The sequence below is a fragment of the Chrysemys picta genome, chromosome 2 (assembly GCF_011386835.1).
Source record: "Chrysemys picta bellii isolate R12L10 chromosome 2, ASM1138683v2, whole genome shotgun sequence".
NCBI classification, from domain to species: Eukaryota; Metazoa; Chordata; order Testudines; family Emydidae; genus Chrysemys; species Chrysemys picta.
In genome coordinates, this window is record NC_088792.1 from 200,644,401 (window position 1) to 200,666,696 (window position 22,296).

Below are 22,296 nucleotides of genomic sequence, written 5' to 3' on the forward strand. Positions count from 1 at the left end.
AATCAGAGTGAATAAATGAAGACTCGGCACACCACTTCTGAAAGGTTTCAGAGTAGCAGCCGTGTTAGTCTGTATCCGCAAAAAGAAGAACAGGAGTACTTGTGGCACCTTAGAGACTAACAAATTTATTAGAGCATAAGCTTTCATCCGAAGAAGTGGGCTGTAGTCCACGAAAGCTTATGCTCTAATAAATTTGTTAGTCTCTAAGGTGCCACAAGTACTCCTGTTCTTCTTTTCACTTCTGAAAGGTTGCCGACCCCTGTTCTATGACATTAGAACAAACATCTTGCTATTATTTTTAAAATGTATATTTAATTTGACAATGATACAGTATATTTTAATGACAATTTTTATACGGTAAGTTTTCTTGTCTCATAAGAAATGCATTTTAATAATCTTATCACTGCAATATGTCTCAAGTTGTTTTTCAGCTAAATACATGTACATAACTGTTAGAGAATATTTTGAATGGCTTGTTTGACCATATACCTTATGTAAAAATTTATTTAGTAAGTGTTATTCTCAAACAGGATTCTTATTTTCTCTTTTGACTATTTAATGTGCTTCAAAGTATTTTAAAGAGCTACTTTAACTATTGAGAATGTGTGTATAGAATTTACAATTACATAGAATAATTTATAAATTATCAACATATCAGGATATTTCTAATTAGGTAAACTGAAAACAAATTTTTTACCTGCATTGACAAAATATACTTTAACTAATTTATGTCTTTTGAATAATTAAAAAACAAACTTAATTTAGAGTGAGTTAGGTTGGAAATTTATAGTTGCTGTTGGAGCAGACCAGGAATCCAATTGTGACTCAGAGTCACAATTCAGACCCTGGTTCTTTCTTTGTTCTAAGGAGAAGTAATCTGCACCAGGTAAAGGGTGGCAGCAGCAGATTCCCTTCCCCCTCTGCACCAGCTCAAGCTGCACCAGATGGCACACTGGGAAGAGCAAAGTTATCTGCATGGGAGGAGGTGTGATGTGACGGAGGCTGGTCTTCCCCCCATCCATGTGCTGTAACCCACAATGTGGGTAGCCTGCAAAGAAATACCCTTCTATCCCCCTACTCATCAGAGCAGGTACATCCCAAAAACCATAATCTTTCCCGAAGTGATAGTGTTGATTTTTATCCAAAGGCTTTTATGCTCTGAATCCTGATACCAGAGAATAAGTGAGAAGGTTTAGGGAAAGCTGAAATACTTGCAGGACTCCTTTGAAAGGAACCTTTCTCTCTCTCTCTCTCTCACTGTGTTGACTCACTTTCATCCTCTTTTGTTGGTCCTAAAAATGTTTAGGGACTCAGGATGTTGGAAATGTAAAGAACTTTAAAGGCTCAGGTCTCATCAGAGGAATTGGGAATCATGAGGAGGCCTCTAAAGTCACAGGAGACTGACTGTAAATATTACAAAGAAGGTATCAACATAGATTGGTTTCCAGTAGAAACTGATGGAGCTGTTCTCGGGGGGGGGGGGGGGGGGGGGAATAAATAAAAAAAAACCTTTTAAAGGGCCAAATCCTGTGTTTCTCTGCCACTGAAGCCAAGGTGATCTGTTTAAGGAATATCAGATCAAGCTCTAAGTGGATAGTGGCATTGCAAATGATTGGCCATTATGTACCAGTGAGGTGTGAAATCTGCAGCAGGAGGAGAGATTGGAATGTAATAAACTAAAAAGGCAAATCATAGGCTCAAGTACCTTATCTGGTTTGTACCCTAATACATTTTGAGCTTAAGTCATTGGGTGGATCGGACAACCCCGTGGGCTAGCAACAGAGTAGGAAGGGACAACTCCTTCCTGAAAATGTGGAGGCTAATGAAATTTAAAAAAGGAACCTAGTCAACCAAAAGAGAAATAGCAAAATATAACTCTAGCTCAAGCAGTAAAAAAAAGTGTATATTCTCAGTTACAGCTTGATAACATTACAAACACAAGGACATGTGGCTGGATTTCAAATATTTCACAGCAAAGGGAACTGCCCTTGTCAGTTATGAGGGTATGTGATGTGAACAGCTGGTCCAATGCATGAGATCAGACATACGGTTAAACTTCCAACATCACCAGAAGTCATTAAGTAAAATTGAATCAGCAAATACCTGTCTAACACAGAAAAAGTAAAACAGAATAAAATGGAATATAAATATATTGTATGTGGTCAAAAAAAAATTAGCTTGTAACTGCAATCAATATAAGTGATCCAGATCAGTGTAGTAGACAAAATAAATTTTACTCTAGGTGTCCGTTTCTTGGGCTTGCAGCAAAGCCATATTATGAAGATGGTTATTCTAATATACGTTTTGAACCAAAACAATTTCAGGGCATGCCATACAGACATGCACCTGTTAATGTCCATTTTAATGCCCAAATCACATGTATTTTACTATTTACAGAAGCCCCAGCTGCTGAGGAGGAGCACAGAAAAGGGAAATCTCTCCAAATTTCAGCATCTCTGCTATATAAAGCAGTACCCCAGAATCATCTCATTCCGCAAGGAATCAGTTTGGGGCACAACGAGCTACTGTTGTTGCTATTGAAATGAGAATGACAAAACTATGTCACAACTGTGTTCTGATGTCCAATTTTTCCATTGCTGTTAGTTTTATTTGATCCTTTATTAGTCTCTTCTCCTCTTTTTGCTTTTCTTTGGCTTTTCTTTTAATTTCTTATTTTAATATAAACCCTATTTGCTATTTTGAGTTTGTGGTTTCAGCTTCGTTTGGATTTTTCTGACATTCATACAAAAACTGACAGCTGAACTCAAATTATTACTATCTGTTTTGAATTCAGAAATCCAATTGAATCTATGCAGTTTGCTTCTGTAACTTCTTATGGATTCTACTTAAGTTCTAAAAACTGACAGAAGGAGAAAAAATAAAAGGTGAGCAGTATTAACATTTAACAGAATTGCAGAATAAACTGAAAATAACAGAGTGACAGGGAGGGAAGGAACTGGACTACTTCCTCCTTTTACAAGAATTTACTTAGCCATCTAGATCAACAGCGGCAGAAGGGTGACACCAGCAATACATTAGAATACTTGTACAACTCTAGAGAATATATAACAAATGTCTTTCCCAATATGGGTTACAGCAGTGATGTATCTTTTCCTTGTACCACAGGTGAATAAAATTCTTTTTAATCATGTAGCAGAACTTGAAACATTCTATTTAAAATGTACTGGACATATTTATTGAGTTGTATGCTTTTGGCAGATGCATCTAGCCAAAAGAACTGCTTCTAACCATTGAGCAAGTCATATTAAAAATGGATCTTCTTGTGCTATTTATACAAAGACTGTTTATAGTACACAATATAGGCAAACAATTTATAAAGCAATAACATAGGAAATAACACGTGTATTGTGTCTGACTTTATTGACAAACTTGTGCATAATAAAAAAAATTAAATCAAGACACCTATTTGTAAAGAGAAGAAAAAAATGACTAAAAAAGGCCAGAGCATTTTAAAAATTAGATGTCCAAATATACTAGATCATAAGATTAGTATAAATACCACTTTTCAAATGCAACACCTCCATTAAAATACTCAAGATCTTTTTGTGAAAGGGATAAATGACATGTAGTACAACTGTAAGTGACACTTACAAAGATTATATGCACTTACTGACTAAGACTCCTATTGACTTTAATAGGAGCTAGATGGAGTCCTTTGAGAATATAAACACAAGACAAGTTTTAAACCCTTTATGTTGATACGTACAATCAGCACCAGATTTATGGTCTGGAGAGAGAGAGGCTCACCTACGCTCCCAACTGAAAGTAAGATGCTTTAATGGGAGATACAGCTTAGAGCAAGAGTGGAGGGAATGGTGGAAACACTGGGACTCATGCCTACTGTGGAATTGAGTAAACATGTTGGCATGTATATAAACACCATCTTCAAAGCGATATCTTTTGCAGGGAAAGAAGGACAAGCAAATAGGGTGAAGAGGATATCTGCTTCCTTACACTCTTAGAATGACTTATAAGAACTTACACACACACACACCCCTAAAAGTTGCATGAAAGCAATTCATGTCCTGTGGTGATAGTTATTTCTGCAGATGTTTACTTGGCAATCTCAGGTGGTGCATGAGTTGCAACTCTAGCGTGAAAAACCTGAATTATTTTTTTTTTAATTTTAACACCCAAAAGCCCATATAGTCATAATGACTTTAAAAAATAAAAACATTAGCATCTGAACCAATAAAGACCAAGTTGGGAAGTCCACTAAGCACAAGTTTCTCCTCACTTTCAAAGTTTTCTCTATCCTCTTCTGCTACTAGCTTTCCCATTCCCTGTACTCTGCCAACACATCTGTGCTAGCTATTCTTTTTGTCTCTTTTACCCTCTTCTAAGTTTCTGTCATCTCTCAGTCTTCTTTTAAACCAGCCCACACACTTGGAACAGCCTATCAACTGATGTCTGCCCACCTCTTTCCCTCTTTTCCAAAGAACAGACTCCATCTATATCCATGAAGCATTTCAGCAATAGATACTGTGCAGCATTCCATGGTTGCTTCTGTGTTTTGTACTTGACCTTGACGTTAGACAGTTAGTACTTTGGCGCAGGGGTCTGTTATCTATTTGGCATACTTCACCTCTTGTAAAAGTAACTATACACTAATGATGCTACATAAATAATATCTCTCTCCTTTCTCTCTTGTCCTACATAAACTGAACTTTTGCCCCACTTCTATGACATGATTTTCTCCAAGAAGATGGTAAACTGGATTAGTTTTTGCTGAGACCTTTAATCTTTGCTATGGTGTCAGTGAGGCATGATTCTGCCACTGTTACTCATTAGTACCTTACTTCAAAAGTATCCCCTTCGATTGAAGAAGGGCCTATTTGCAGAGTATGGTACTTAATGTGAGTAAAGTTAGCAGATTCCTGATCATAATTTGTAATGCACATATCTATAGTATTTATGCACAGCCCTTGTGAGGGGGCCTTAGAAATAAGTTTTAAAATGTTCCATGTGAACAAAGCAACAAAACAATATGTTGCCTTGTCACTCACTTTATGCGGCAACCACTAATTTCAAAGGTACTGGGTCCACTTAGTAGCCTTATTCTAAACAAAATCAATGAATAAAGGGAATTAAACCACAAACCTGGTGAAATTATTTTACATTTCTAGAGAAATTTCCATCTGTTGGAGAAAGGAAATGACGTTCATGCAGACAGCTTTATTTTCATGTGTCTTACTAAATTTCATTCCCACATTGGCACCACGGCAAGTAATTCCATTCTCTGGTTAGCAATTAAATAATTGGAGGTTTTTAAGAATTAAAAAAACTAATATAATAAATAACCCTTAAGCAATCCTCTATCCCCAAATCACATTCTCCTCACACCCTAGATTTATGGATGACAAGGCAGTTAATGCCAATTAGGATTATTATAGGTACCTAAAAAAATGATGCTAGGAACAATAATCTTAACACCACAATCCAAGCCACATGATATTCTATTGGAATTGCTGACTATTTATTTACTACTGAATTCAAGTGTTGAATATTTATTTTTGCTTTACTTCCACAATAAACCAGAAATCTCCTATCATCCCAGCCCAACATGCACACTCTTCTATCTTGTTGATTTAACAAGTACTCAAAGCTAAATGTCTTCTTCAACAACATTTCTGCCATATATCAATATATATATCCTCGAATTCCAAAACTGCAGAAAAAAATTAAGCCTATCCTATGAAGTCGCTCATCTTTCAAACAAAACAAAACAAACAAACAAGTATTACTGAGTGAGGGCTTTTTACCCTTCATGGGAGGCAGGGTGAACCAGGATAAAAGTGCAAGAAAGTGGTGTGGTGATGCTGACCCAGATATTTAAAAAATAGATTATTACTTGTGGTTAAGGCACTGGACTGGGATTCAGGAGTTTTCACCTCTCCAAGACTTCCTGTCTAATCCTAGGCAAGTAATTTAATATCCCTCTGTGCGTCAGTTCCTCATTGATAAACTTAGAATAATATTTCCTTTCTCCCAATTTCGATCTCCCTCCCTGTCTATTTTATCTATTTCGATTGTAAACTCTGAGACAAGAGCTGTCTTTTAGCATTTGCTTGTACGGAGGAAAGGGGCCCTGGAGTCATCTGTGTATCCTTGGAACTACGGCAATACAAATAATAAATAACAACAATGGTACTCAGGAGCTGGTGCTAACCCTTCCCATTTATATCATTAGATTGCATAATATGGTTTTACAAATGCAGCACACTTGAGAGATTGTGCAAAACCGACTGAGAATTCATGTTGACTGACTTTTTCCACTCCCAGACTACAGAAATACTCTGAAAGACGCATCTTCTGGAGTCACGCTTCCTGCTTTTAATGGTATAGTATACCCTGCTTTCTGCACCACACAGACAAGCGTATAATAGCTTCTAAAAACAATATTATGTTTGGCAAGAACATTACATTCCTCCACAAAAGAAACATGTTATTTCTTTATAGGTACTACCAATCTCTTGAATTAACCACAGAGAAGTTTTTACTATTATTCTGCCACTATCTTGGCAGATCACATGCCTCTCAAAATTCTTGCTCTGAGCAATTGAGAGCGGATATTTGTAACTGAGCGTACGGACCATTTCTTTTGAAATAAACAAATCAAGTATAATAAATCTCAGAAGGGGGGGAAATATAGTGTCATCCACAATCTCCAATTTTTCCATTTAAATCAAGGATTGACTGAATACACAACCAGTCTGTAAATTCATCTTCAGCCAGTATAAATTACAGGTTTATATAGTCCAAGCCTCCAGGATAAACAGACAATTTCTTAACCGGTCATATCCCAAACAAGTCTTCCATGTTTTTCTGAAGCTACCTCCTTGTCCTATTTGTAGTTCTCTCTCTCCCATTACTACCAGTATGCACGCGCGCGCGCACACACACACACACACAGAGAGAGAGTCATCGGCAACTAAGCTGTTTCACCAGTTGTCAACAGGTACAATCTCACTTTCAGAAGCTCTGATTGAAGATCTGGCTGTGCACCATTGTTTACTGGAAAGAATAATTCTTCTTGGCTGGGTTCATCTTTAAAATGTGTCATTCCTCTTTACTTAACAAAGCTCCCTCTATTCCTGCCCTTAAATCAAAATGGAGTGACTTTGTAGTGTAGAAAATGGGAACATCACAGACACAAAAAGTGGGCTACCATCCTCCAAAGAACTCAAAACTGGGCAGAAAATATTACGACAAAATGAGAACAAGTTCAGAATCAAAGAGTCCATGGCCAGTTCTCACATCTCTTATGTTTCTCTGTTCTTTCTTGTACAGCATCTGCTGTACAAGATTTACTACCTCCTTGATTTATTTTTGCTCTGGTTTTATTTAGACAATTGTTACCTGTTACCATGGCAGTGTTCTACTGAATGATTCTCGTGACAAACTTACATTTTTAGGTACTTAGAACAGCTGCAAGGAGCTGGTTGAAACTTCCTGATCTTCAACTGCTTGACCCAGTCAGAAGCTGGAGAAGCAAGGAAGCTACTGTAACTTCCACCATATACCTTATGGAGATGGGGTGCAGGGAGCTCAGGTGTAGTGGAGTTCCACTGGACCACACTCCTTCCTGTTAATACCTTTAATGTGCCCCCTCACATTAGGGCTCTGAGGTGGCTGGCACAAGAGGCATCCTTGCTGCCTCTGCCAACTTTCTGCCAGTAGTCAGTTTCCCTACACAAGGGTTTCTCCCCAATGGCTGTTTCCAGGCCATTTTGTTTATACAAAGTAGGCTCAGCAAACTGGAGAATCCAGCCCAAAATTCTCATTTAAAAAGTAAGTCTCTAGTCCTTGTGGCTCTGAACATAACTTTAGCAATGTGAACTGAGGGCAGTTACGACTGTCTGACAGCTACAGACAACTTGAAATAAGAGTTAAGAAGTATACATTGTCTCATTTACTCACATTTATTCTATTAGGTTTTTATACTGCACTCATTACTGTAGTATCAGAGCACCTAGGATTGGGTAAGCTCTAAAGTCTAATTGTGACAACTTAAATATCAACAATGATGATCAAAGCAAGCAGGAAAGAAGAGGAGTGATATTTTGGGTGGAATCTTGTTTTGTTGTTAAACAGGTAGAGCCTGATTGTGGGTTGTGCTTCAGAGACAGCCAATTCCTCCTGGCCAACATGCCCCCTATTTTAAAACTCAGCAGTTTCCACTGGATACAACCCTGTCTTGAAAAGGACCAAACTCTGAAAGAATGAAGGTTTGTAAAGATATATAAGTGTACCTTTTCTTTCTTTCCCTAATAAAATGGAATCGTTCTGAGCGCAGGTAACAAGCTGCCAGTGTTTATAAACTACCCAAGTGATGCTAGAAACTTGAGTAAATTTTGCTTACTCATTGCTGCTGATGATGCGATAGTCCACTGCCAAAAGGGAAGTTGGAGTATCCTTCGAGGGAAGACCTCAACCATGAGCTGGGAAGTCCTTGGGGAGGAAACCTGGGAGTAAGCCAAGCCTGGGGAGAAGACTTGGGCTGGATTTTATATTGTTTCACTATGACTGCCTTTTATAAATAAAGTCAAACCCCAGGAATGGGGCAAATTTTGGCCCACTAGAACTTGTGTGGAATGCAATAGAAGAAAGTTGAGGGGAACCACTAGCTAACAGAGGGATTTTTTGTGTACCTACCCACAAGAAAGCTTTGATTTAAGAACAATTATAACTGGCAAACAATTAATCCATGTGTGATTTGACCATTCTAGTGCTCACTGAAAAATAATGGGGTAATATATTGATAGCTCCACTGACCCCACAAGATCTCAGAAAATGTAAATAATTACACTTCTACCCCGATATAACGCTGTCCTCGGGAGCCAAAAAATCTTACCGCGTTATAGGTGAAACCGCGTTATATCGAACTTGCTTTGATCTGCTGGAGTGCGCAGCTCCCTCCCTCCTCCCCCCGGAGCACTGCTTTACCGCGTTATATCCGAATTCGTGTTATATCAGGTCGTGTTATATAGGGGTAGAGGTGTATCTTATATGATTATAGGCACTTCTACAGCTTATGAATACATAAAATAGCATAATAAAATAGTTGTATATGTTTCCATTGAAAGTTTCTTTTTCTTTATTTAATGGAAATTAAGAAAAAAGAAACTGTATTACGTCAAATGGTCTGGTTGAAACCAAGCAGCAAAATATTAGACTTTTGACTAAATCCTACCAATTTAATAGGAGTTGCCTTTGTGAAAGCAGAATTTGGCCCCGCATTCTTCACTTGCATCCAGGGCCGGCTCCAGGCAGCAGCCCACCAAGCATGTGCTTGGGGCGGCACCTGGAGGGGGGCGGCGCGGCGCTCGGGCCCGAGAGCGGGGCTGCGACTGGGCTCGCCGCCCTCCCCCTGGCGCTCCGGCCGCCGGGGAGAATGGAGCCGCAGCGGGCTCGCCGCCCTCCCCCCGGCGCTCCGGCCGCCGGGGAGAGCAGAGCCCCGGCCGGGCTCGCTGCCCTCCCCCTGGCGCTCCGGCCGCCGGGGAGAGCAGAGTCCCAGCCGGGCTTGCCGCCCTCCCCTGCCGCGCTCCCCACCGGGGCCTGGAGCGGCAAAAAAGCCAGAGCCGGCTCTGCTTGCATCACTGCAATGAGAGTAGAGTGCTGCTTTCCCATATTTTTCTTGCCTCCACCCAAGTAACCAAAGATGTAATAAACATGATGCATCAGCTTCAGCTTTAAAAACGACACGGGAAAGTACTTTAACAGTTTTATCTTATTTTTGCTTTTGGTTTCATGCTTCACTTTTTAATTCTCTTAGAAGCTTGAAAATTAAATGGGTTAAATAAAATAAAAATAAATTAATGGAGATATCCTATCTCCTAGAACTGGAAGGGACCTTGAAAGGTCATTGAGTCCAGCCCCCTGCCTTCACTAGCAGGACCAAGTACTAATTTTGCCCCAGATTCCTAAGTGGCCCCCTCAAGGGCTGAACTCACAACCCTGGGTTTAGCAGGCCAATGCTCAAACCACTGAGCTATCCCTCCCCAGCATTCTTCACTTGCATCATCTGTTTCTTGGGTTTTCCAGCCAATTCCCCTTTGGCAGCCACCAACTGTTTCTGGCTGTGCTTACTTTACTGTTCTATATTAACATTGTCTCTTTGTTTTGGTTACCTCCATGTTTCTGAATCAGCATGGTCACTGACATCATCGATATTGTCAGCACTGTTCTGGGAATGGGCTGTAACTATCTTGGGCTCCCCCTGCAGGAAAAAAACAACACACTGCAGGCCCTACATAAACGGTGGTGTGAGTGGGGGTGAGCCTCCCAGCCGGGCAGCTGCAGTCCATGGTGGCAGCCTAATGGTTATGGGATAGGGGAACCTGGGCCCTACCAGTCCACTGCGTTCTGTCTCAGGGGCCCTCTTGAGCACCATAATGCACAAGTCTGCTACCTGAGGTCAGGCTAACCTTCTCCCCTAGGGCTGCCAGACGTCTGTTTGTTGACCGGAATGCCCAGTTGAAAAGGGACTCTGGTTGCTCCGGTCAGCACAGCTGACTGGGCTGCTAAAAGTCCGGTTGGCGGTGCAGCAGGGCTAAGGCAGCCTGCCTGCCTGCCTGTCCTAGTTCCACGCAGCTCCCGGAAGCAGCCAGCATGTCCGGCTCCTCAGCGCGGGGCAGCCACAGGTGCTCCGCGTCCTGCCCCCACCCTGAGCACCATCTCCACAGTTCCTATTGGCCAGGTACTCCACCCCAGAGCCCACACCCCCAGGCAGAGCCCTCACCCCCTCCCACACTCCACCCCCTGCCCCAGCCCAGAGCCCCCTCCCATATACTGAACCCCTCATTTCTGACCCCCCCAGCCGGAGCCCTTACCCCCTCGTGCACCCCAACCACCTGCCCCAGCCCATTGAAAGTGAGTGAGGGTGGGTGAGAGTGAGCGACAGAGGGAGGGGGAAATGGAGTGAGAGGGGGCAGGACCTCAGAGAAGGGGTGGGAGCAGGGGGCAGCCTCGGGGCAGAGGGCAGAGCAAGAGTGTTCAGTTCTGTGCGATTACAAAGTTGGCAACCCTCCTTTTCCCTGGGCCTCTTCCTACTGCTGTGCCCCTCCTCTTGCGGTGCATAGTGGCTGATGGTTGTCCCTGGCGACCTGGTCCACGGGTCGCAGCAGGGTAGGGAGTCTCGGCTCTGTGCTGCAGACCTCCCCCGGCAATGCCTTCCTGGAGTAATCCCTCTGCAGCAACGAGTGCAGGTCTGCCTCTCTCCATCTGCCCTCCTGCTGTGCTGAAGACACCCTCTTTTAAGTCTCTCCTCCAATTGGAGCATGTCTAGTAAGCCAGTCCAGGCATGGTATCTTGGGCCCAGAGTTGTTCCTGCACTCTTTACTCTCCAGCATGGGTTTTATGCAAGGCATTACAAGTGGCTTCTTTCCCCTCTCTCACTTTTTGGAGGAAGATTGATAAATTTTAAAAAGCAGGTATTTAGAAGCTAGAGGACATTCCTTACCCAGTGGATCTTGATTATAGTTCAGCCCCAAAATTTGAGGATGAACTAACTACGGTGCAGGTAGGGTAAGAGCATTGACATGTTCAAATAGCATCTTCTTGCACAACAGATCTGTTTCTTGTGTATTATCTGTTGACTTTACTGACAAAAGTAAGTGTAATTGCTTGTTATTCCTGTCAGCCACTCAGAGCCAATGTGCAATGGCTTCTTTTCTGGCTCATGCATTATCAAATGAATTGCTACATTCAAAATGCAAAATCTTCATCATTAGTAATGATGCATGAACCAGCAAGAACACAGCTGGACTTTCATACCCCATCTTTTTTTCCTTATAAAATGAATAATCATGTTTCATTAGGGAGAAACTACAATGGCGCTTTTACCATCAATTTTCATTTTAAAGTATCCCTTTTAATTTTCTGAGTTTTAGTTGAAGAACGCTGCATTCATTTTGCTCAGTCAAGAAAATCCACCCTTTTTACTGTGATAAAAAAATTGAAATATATCTAATGTGCTTTTCAATGGAGCAGAGAAAGGTATAATATGATCAATGGCTGAAAGTTGAAGCTAGACAAATTCAAAATGGAAATAAGGCGTGAATTTTGAACGGTGAGAGTAATTAACCATTGGAACAATCTACCAAGGGTCATGATGGTCTCTCTTCATCACTGACAATTCTGAAGTCATGATTGGATGTTTTCTGAAAGATATGCCCTGGGAATTATTTTGGGGAAGTTCTATGGCCTGTGTTATACAGGAGGTCAGACTAGATGATCAGAATGGTCCCTTCTGGCAAATAAGTATTCAGTACACATTCTGCGGTCTGAATCAAAATCTATAAAAGGGTCCACTGAAAATATAAAATTCTCCTTCTGTATGAAACGAATGGCTATTTGTATATGGAAAATACAGCTTACTAAAGTCAATATTTGTTCAGTAATTGATTAGAAGATTCCAGGGTAGATTGATTTAAATTTAACAATGCTGTAATTGACAATTATCACTATCATATGGCACTGTCATTGCTGAATAGCTTTATGAGTGGCTTTCTTATCTGTAATGACAGCAATTATTTTAAAGTATTTAAGCCTGAGAAACAGACCTGTGAAGTATACGTTACCATATTTAAACTAGTTTCATTTCACTATGTTTTTCTCAATCTTACTGAGTGCAATATACTTAGATTGTAAGCTCTTGGGGCAGAGATCATGTATTCTTCTGCATACTGAAGTGCAGAGAATACTATCAGAGCTCAACATATAACACATAATAACTATAGCAGAATGCAATCTACTATTATCTGCATGCTAACGGGCATTAACAAAATATAATCAGTATCTCCCAAGAATTAAGAAGCAGTGAGAGATGTGTGTGTGACACACTAATCTTGAAAACTCACAAACGAGGGATTGTGTCCAGTTAGTTCATTTTATCACTGAAGTGTGTTATTGTCATGGTAAACTCATATGTTATGTCATACATAATCAATGTGAAATGAATAGATATAAGTAGGACAGGACTATAGGAGTATAAGGTTGACAAGTATATAGGAGTGATGAGTGTGTATTAGGTATATAAGTAAAACAAGGCAGTAATGCAAGGTCTACAGGCTAAAGCCTGTAAGATTTCAGCTTAGCCACACTAGGACTCAGGTTTAAGGAGATTTGATATGAGTGGGTGACCTAAGACTGACCCTATGCCAAGAAAGCCACAAGATTACTACAAACAATGTGCCAATAGGTGATGTTACAGAAAAATAGACCACAAGACACCTGATTGTAACATCACAAAAAGTTCTGTTCTGAGCACAGATTGCCCTGGAAACAGGTTGACTTAAATGTTAATAAGATGCGAATAAGAAAAAGGAGAAATAAGAGAACGACCTATAGAAAGTGGAGCACCCCCAAAATTCCTGGGGTGTGGAAGTACAGATAAGAAAAAGGAGGGTTGGAACCCTCATGTATGTGCATAAGGTGTTAGGCATGGACAGAACAACAAGATAAAAGAGGTGCCCTGGCTGAGATAAAGTGGGAAGACCTGGAAGGAAGACCTCACTGGGACAACCCCAGCAGGAACCATCCTTCTATGACAACTACCTGTTGAGAGATCCACTAGAGGGACTCTAAATAGCATCTTTGGATAGGTGAGTATGAATACAGCAGAAACTATTGAATGGCCTCTCAGGTTTTATACACAAATGTGAGATTGTAACCCTAATTATCTGCTTAGTAAAACTTATAATACAGACAAAACTTCTTACTTGTGATTGTGCCTGGGGTCACTGTCTTCGTTCTTCATGTGTTCCTAGAGCCTCCAAATCTAAGGGTGATTACTACACTATTAATCTTAAAACTGTGGCCGCACAGGAGCCAGACTCACTGTGCTTTACCACAGAACTATTAATCAATTCAGAATTAAAATAAAGGCTACAGAATTGTGATTGTACAAGCAATTCCTGAGTATCTAGGAAGGTCAGACTGACCTAAGGAGGCAGATGCAAACATGCCTGGCACAGAGAGGAGAATGAATGTTCTACTGTACATTCAAGTAGTGTTTTTCAAAAGTAAGTTTTTCATTATAGTTGGATATCTAAGCCTACTGCTAGTGGTGGCCATCTTGCTAGAAAGTCATGTAAATTTGTAACAATGGCAGAGTGGTAGCCCAGTGTCAAACTATAAATGAATTTCCAACTCCCTTTAATAGTATCTTTAGTGCTATTATATTTTATTTACTAGGACAAATTTGAAAAATGCTTATACTGTTTTACACTGAGCTGCCAATGACTTGACTTTTGAGAAAGATGGCTACCTCCAGCATTTACCTCAAAAAGGTTAACTACACATTTGTAGATGAGGAAAAGTCTGGCTTTGTTTTTGAAAAAGCTTTGTCAAGTGTTGTAAAGACAATACCAGAAGTGGTTTGGCTCTGGGTCGTGTTTATCCAGATTCCCAAATTTCAGAGGTAATTGAATAAATGGTTCTCGCTTTGATCTAACTTTAATTTCTATTAAAAGCGGTCATTACAAATTTATGTAGTATTGTGCTTCTTACAGTACCTTGAGAACGCTCCGTTAGTTGGACAGAGCAGAATGGGTAATATGTTCCTTTAACACTCAAGCATGTCTATACTATTTATTTACTTCTATCTATTATATCTCTATCCACACAGAGACTATCACACGGGAAGAAGGAGGGGGAGGAAGGGCACAACTAAATGCTGCTCAAGTAAAAATAATATTAATACTGTGAACATATAAAAAACAATCTGTTTCTTATCAATTATTATTGAGTAGAAGAAACGGTAATGGACAGTGGGTTGCAGATTTATACAAAGACTACTCTCTGTTAAGGGACTAGATAATTCAGGGAACTGGTAATGGAATACTGAGCTTTTTACCTCTAAGTCAGCCATTCGGATCAGTATATAGTCAGCACAGACAAAAAGCTGTTACTGTCAGATGCTATTGGGTTATCTATGTGAAATGATTTAATGACTTCAGTCCATTTCTTAGGGACAAGTGATCACATCACCAAACAAATAAATAAATTACAGTTTGGCAGCCTTGACAGCTGTCCCAACAAAATGAGCATGGAGACTTAACAGTAGGCCTTCCAGGTTCAGGGTTAAAAACTGTTGGTGAGCCATGATGTACCATAATGGATAAACAGAAGCATACTGTCTTCCAAGGTTTCTTTCACCAACACTTAATTCAGCTGTAAAGTGAAAGTGATTAGTCTGCTTGTAACTATAGTTGCTCTCACTTAGTACTACTAGGCTCAACACTGACACAGATTTCAAAGCTTCTTTATTGTACATATAAATGCTAATGAGGCAAATGACTGTCTTTTTCATGCGCTCACACCCTCCTCCTCACTACAGACTACACTAACTGCAGGATATCATTGTAATACTTTGTTATGAGGCTAAACCACCACTCTCATAATTGAAGTAAGTGTGGGTTGTGGGAGCAACAGTACACTGCTAACATTACATTTTGATTGCAACTGTTAAATTAAAATAAAAATGTCTTTAAATGCATTCCTGGGCATTTCTCTAAGGAACACTCACCTACCATGCAATTAACTCACAAGCTGTCCACTGAATGTCATTGTTTATCTCTAGATATTGTACTGAAATAACAACGAGGAAGCAAATATTCTTAAGAAAGAAAATGCAGACAGTAGTCTGAAACAAGTTTGAAGAAAATATGTCTTTCTCCTTGTCATAACATAAAGGGATGAGTTTTCAGCTTGGTTCCTTTACAAGTCACCTGAATGTACGGTGTGTGCATATATACCTATAAACATATTTAAACACTTGAGTAACTCTTCACTATGGAAGAGTACCCTAATGCTTTTATGCGAGGGCAGATCCCTAAGAGTATAGCTTTTTGTTTTGAGGAAGAAAGGATAATCCCTTATGAGACAGAGTGAACCTTGCACGCCACACTACATGACAACATAACCTCATTTAGAGAAAGCTTTAAACCCTAGTTCACTAGTCATGTTTCTTCAATATAAAAATAACTGGATTTAGGGTTACTCTCAAATTCAGGCAAGAAAGAGTGGGAAGTATGTCTGTGCTGAGGAAGCTGCCACCAGAAAGCGCAATTGGGATTCTGCCCTTGGAAAAAACTACCAGTCCAGCCGGGAGTATTGATGAAAGTAGCTCTGAAACAGGGATATTATTCTTTCCTGGGTATATGTATCCAAAAAAATAATAATAACCAATAATAATAATAATTAATAATAATCCAGTAATTCGTCACCTGATTTTAAAATGGGAAAAATGCATGTTACACGTCCTATACTTAATTTGTGCTGTGGTACTAGACCATTATCTAAATTCTTCTAAAGACAGAAATTCCAGTAGAATTTTCAGCCAGTTCCCGCTGGTTCTCAGTTGGCCAGCAGGCATGGGAACAAAGCAACAAGGTCTATTGCCCACCTCACCCCCATTAGAAATCAAGAGAGACATATGGAAAGATTATAATGGAATTTCTAATGGAATTTTCACTAGAAGATTTCTTGAAAAGAAAGCACAGCTTTATTTGCTTTCTTATTTTGTTTCCAACACACCTACAGGAAAATAAATTTGAACCAGTTATTTTATTGACTAAATACCCTGGCAACTAAAGCAAGAGTGGCCCAAATGACAATCACGTGGCAAATTCAGCTCATGGACACCACTTGCGTATGGAGATACAGCCCATGGAGACTACAAAATCCAATATGCAGCAGCTCTGCTTGAGACAAGACAGGGCACTTTGCCTGCTGTGACCTGTAGTCTCTCCAGGACTCACTTCCATATTAAAAATAAGAGCAGTTGTAACCTGCTACATTTTATGCAATTTAGGCGGCCTCTCCTGCCCCTGGCAAGTTGTCAGTGAAACACTTGGATCAGCAAAGTTTGGGTGCTCCCTTCCGAAGGCACATAGCCATCGATTTCAAAGAACTTAAAATAACTGAACCAAATGCTGAGTTAGTCTCTGTTACCTTATAGGAGTTGAATTATTTATTTCAATGAATGTAATGCTCACCACAAGTGCTGTCTACTGCCACATACTAATGCCACTTATTTTCCCAAACAACAGTAATCTGCCCAGAAATTATTAGTTTAATGATAGCGACAAAGGTCCTTACCTGTGAAAGCATTTGTGGCCTGAAAACCAGCTTCCTGCATACTGCTCTCTCAGCGAAACTTGTGATTCCAATCTTAACCTGTCCTTACTAGAGGCAACTGCTAGGCTTGAAGCTGTCAAGTCACTTCCATCTTAGCTTGTCACAGTCCATTTCTCTCCCCATTCCAGCATTTGGCATCATCCAATTCCCACCTGCTCCCAGGTCCTTTGAGCCGTAGGTACAAGGGATATGCACTGAGCCCAAACAGCAAACGTACGACACTCACCTCAGCCGTCCAGCCAGAGGATTTTGGCCATGATGAATTTGAAAGTGAAGACAATTGTCAGACTGAGATTGTATTTCCTTCTTAAAATTTAGTTCTAATCCACTGTTCATCCAGCATAATTTTTTTGGGACTGAGCCACTTGTGATGTTCAATTGTCTTGTCTCTCTTGTGCTTCTCTTCCCCTTCAGGCACACTCACTGAGAAATTAAAAAAGAAGAGATTATGTTTCCTGATGACCTCTAGCAACATTAATATTAATAGACTCTGGGGAACAAAAAAACCCAAAACACATGATCAGGGATTGATTGTACACATTAAAGGAGATCTTCAGAAGGCAAATATTGTGATTTTGCTGAGATGCAAAGTGTGACCGCACAGCTCTTTGAAGTGCAAAGAGAAACAGTGCTGAGGGTGTCAGATGCATCGCTGAGAACATGATATGATTTACATTTCAAAAGCCATATTTAGTAGAGATGGGGGCAGCCGTACAATAACAAAATTGCAGTTAAAAGGGAAAAGGAAAAACACTTAAGGATCTCAAGTCTAGCCTATTCACAATCACAGTGAGGTTAGCAGCATTTTATAAAGCTGCTTCCCTTCTTTTCTGGAGCAAGATGCAGAGTACTGCAGACTGTGAACCTGCGTGTGTGCGTCTAACTATTGTCTTCCATGGTTAAAACCCCTTTGCTACAGGTGCTATTAAAAACCTGTTCAAAATCTCAGTTGAAACACAGAAGATGCTACCTAGATGCTTAGAAAGGTTAAAAAAGTTATAGAGCAATGATTCTCAACCAGGGATCCCCGGATCCCCTGGGGGGCTGTGAGCAGATTTTAAGGGGTCCACCAAGAAGGACAGTGTTAGATTTTCTGGGGCCCAGGGCAGAAAGCCAAAGCCCCACTGAATGGGGCTGAAGCCCAGGGCCCTGAACCCCGCCACCCAGGGCTGCAGCTGAAGCCTGAGCAATGTAGCTTTGCAGGGGCCCCGTTACATGGGACCCCAGGCATCTGTCCTGCTGGCTACCCCCTAACATTGGCTCTGGCTTTTATATGCAGACAACCAGTTATTGTGGCACTGGTGGCCCGTGGAGTTTTTATAGCATGTTGGGGGGCCCTCAGAAAGAAAAAGGTTGAGAATCCCTGAGGACAAAGGGGGCTGAAATTCTCCACAGTACTTGTTACTCTCTCTAGGAGAATTAAGGAACAGGCATCTGTGAATGACTATCATGTTAAGTAGGAGGGTGACCAGACTATTTCAACTAGGACATACATTTAGTCTCATTATGGGGACACCAGTAGGATGCATATGGGATGGTTTTGGCAGCTAGGGAAGTATTTTGTGTGTTTTGGGAACAAGATTAGTCCAGAGGGATGAAGTAATGTTTCAACATCTGAGACATTCTCTGGTTCGGGCACTTATTGCTGTGGGGTACAGGAAAACTGACTGCTGAAGGGGGCTTAGAAGTGGGGTCCACTATGATCATCCCTCCCTCAATCCACCCATTGATGCTTTAGCTTCCTCCCTTCTGTGCAGCAGCCTCTGGTGCACCATTCCCTACTTGAATGACACGCTCATGGCTGAGCTGTCTCTGTGCAGGGCCATTCTATATTGTTTCTCCACTGGCCCACATGTTGTGATCCAATAAGAGTCTCCACAGAAACATAGGAATTGTCATACTGGATCAGACCCCAGGTCCAGCTAGTCCAATATATTGTCTCTGTCAATGGCCACCACCAAGTACTTCAGGGGATCTGCTTAAACCTTGTAGCATGAGGTTTAATATCCTCGATGGTCCTGAACTGCACAGGAGATTCTGACACTCTCTTTGGACTTATCTGCACAAAGATACTCTGGAGAGTTATACTGACTCAATTAAAGGTGTGATGTCAATGAGCATAAATTAAAGTGCGCTAATCCCCCACCAGGCTCTGCCAGGCTCTCATTCAGGAGTCAAATGGCTTTAAATCACTTTAACTTAATCCTCTTCCAAGGAGGCATACACACAGGAGTTTCACACACTTTAATTTATGGGTACTGACTTCACACCTTTAGTTGATTCACTTTAGCTTTCCTGAGTGGCCCTGTATAGTTGTGCCTTTTGGAGCACCTTATGCTGCAAAGTGCACCAATGCATGAGCAGCTGGTCCTCAAGTTCATCATTAAGGCCACATCTTGATAGGCAAAAAGGGTCTGTTTGTTCTGTTAGCTCAGTGGAGTTAGCTTAATGCTCAGTTGACCTCCCACCCCACCCAGGCGACACCATAGCCAGCAAATGGATTAGCCTGAGTCTTAATGGGCTTTTTCAAAATGTTAAGACAACACATTTGAAAAACATATCCTTTCTGTCCATCAAGACACAGCCTAGGGGTAAAGAGGGATGGCAGGTTGGCTGGCTAAGTACTCATATTCAAACAAGGAGGGGCAAGGGGCAACATTATTAATGCAATTACTCAAGACACCAACGCTGTTTAGTAATTGTTCCAAATCGGCTTGTTCAGCATCCCTTACTTCTTCAGTTGGAGTGGTTATGGAGTTGTATGACATAGCATAATAAAACTTGTATGCAGCACAGCTAGTGTATTAGACTTTCACCATTGGAGCTCTGGCTTTAAATCTTAACTTAGGCGACAAGTAAAGAAAACTTCTGATATCTCAGGGACATATCCTGATATCACAAGAGCATAATCTCACCTGGTACACAATAAGCTTCCCTCAAGAGACTCAGTACTGAACTAGTAGGGGTGCTGCAGAAGAGGATTATGGTGCTCTGAAAAAAACATTTTGGGGAAGCATGCATAGTGCTGACAGTCTGTAGGGCCAAAATTAGTGCTAGAAATCAAATTCACTATTTGAAAACTCTGTTTCAGAGTTGGTGTAAATTCTTTTGATCAATCAGATTTCCAGTGCTTTCAAATGGTGAATGTAATTCATTTTGTCCTATACGGCCGCCAACCATCAAAACGGCAATTTCCTATAATTTTTTAAAATATCATATTTGATGCTACTAAAGTAAGTCAGTGATTTACTTCAGTTTACAATTAAGAGATAGTCATTGGAAGAATTGCACGGAAACATTTTAGTAAGAACTGAACTTGGATTTAAATAGCAGGGGATTTGTCTTTATTTTCTAAATACATGATTGTGAATACACACACACAGGCCAGAACCTAGTTATCAAACTCCTTTTAGAAACAGTAGGCCAGGTCCTCAGCTGTACCAATTTATACTAGTTGGCCCATAGATTTTAAACTGACTTTCTAAAAGGAGTTTGACAATATTAAAAAAAAAAAAAAAAAAGATCAGTAACAACTGGAGAGACACTATCACTATTATTGTAAATCCCAAGTTATTATTAATGTTATAATAGCCCCTAGGAGCCTCAATGAGGCTCAAGCTCTATTATATTGATTAGATGCAAAACCACGTCCACGATACAATGACTATATTTTGCTCCATCATCTCCATTCCAATTCCTACAGGAATTCTGCTTCTACTTGTGCTTCCACTTGCACGACTGTGCTGTTATGCTAGTCTCAGAAGCAAAAGAAAACATTGTTTTAAAAAATATGTTGCTGTGTTTTAAAGATTTCCAACTACTTATGCCTCACATGATTGAAGCCCAGGCGACACTGACTAGGGAAGAGGGAAACCATATCCCTTTGCTTCTGTCCTCTCCACTCTGCTTAGATTTGTTCCCGATTGGAAGAGCAAAGAAAGACATTTGGAATATGGAAAATATTTTCACTGCTCAACACACTGCATAGAACAGTAAAGTCATTTAGAGAGTCTCATGATAGATTTATCTACTCCTCCTTCTTTATCCCTTGCTATCTTCTTCTTTTCTGCTGGTGTTTGGCAAACACCACCAACAGACCAGTTTAACAAAAAATGGAAATGAGAGAGAAAAACGGCAGCAGTAGGTTAAATAGTGAGTGGATTTAAATCCTGTAATAATATTTACATACTGGACAATTGTTAAAGCCAATCCTCAGTGGGTCATACTCAAACAAGAAGTGAAACCATATTTTTCCAATACTGATATCTTTGTAACATCTTAATTCAAAATATATTTAAAAAGTAAATATTGCAGGGTTCCACCCCTCCCCCCCCATTTCATTCCACTGAGTATTGTCTGTTTCTTTGGCTGTGTGCTGTTCCCTTGGTGATAGATATGCAGTGAGAGCCAATTGATTGTATTCTCAGAAAGATCAGAGTTGTGGGCAGTATCTCCTGTGACAGTCATTTGCCCGTGATATCTAAAAAAAGGGTAAATACTTAGCTAAGATGTTTTTAAAATCGATAACAGGAACAGCTACAGTGAAAGTCCATACGTTTATACTTTTGAAAAATGTAAGAAATTAATTGCGTGGCTGTGGTTTAATTTAACCTGGGGCAAGGATCAGTTCTCTTGTTGGTAGTTTCAGCAGAGGGCAATGAGAGTTTAAGGACAGAGGGACTGAACTACCCTAACACCCACTCCTTGTGGTGCCTGCAGAAGCATATTGACAGAGCAGTGTAGGAAAGCTTGTCCATTGGTTGCCTTATGGGTTTTATGGATAAAGAGATGACAAAGCTACGACTGTCAATCTTTCAAGAGCACTATGGGCCCGATCCAGCAAGGTATTTAAACACTTGCCTAAATTCATGTATGTGAATGACCCTACTGAAGCCAGTGGCACTACTCAAGTGGACAGGCACATGCTTAAATACTTTGCTGAATCAAGGCCTATATCCATTATATCTTAATATCCTTATATTTATATTATAGTAGTGATTTGGTTGGAAGGATTGGTATATATTTTATAAAATACCACAAAGGATTTTAAAGATGTGCTGAAGTGACTGAAATTATTAGAATGTAAACGTATATTAACTGCCTGCAGTTTATACATATATGTCTACAGTAGTC

The 22,296-nt window shown here is 40.4% G+C and overlaps 1 protein-coding gene across 11 annotated transcripts in view; it reads right to left on the bottom strand.

Moving 5' to 3' along the window:
- The window catches only part of LDLRAD4 (low density lipoprotein receptor class A domain containing 4), a 419,045-nt gene that overhangs the window by 232,811 nt on the left and 163,938 nt on the right, over positions 1-22,296 (bottom strand). For 9 of the 11 annotated variants that reach the window (XM_065585209.1, XM_008164407.4, XM_008164406.4 and 6 more), the window contains one exon: positions 17,125-17,586. In XM_065585209.1, the coding sequence (XP_065441281.1) occupies positions 17,125-17,164 (40 nt within the window). In that variant the 5' untranslated portion in view covers positions 17,165-17,586. The remainder of the gene's footprint in view (positions 1-17,124; positions 17,587-22,296) is intronic. The other 2 variants (XM_065585212.1, XM_065585213.1) reach the window with 1 other exon arrangement.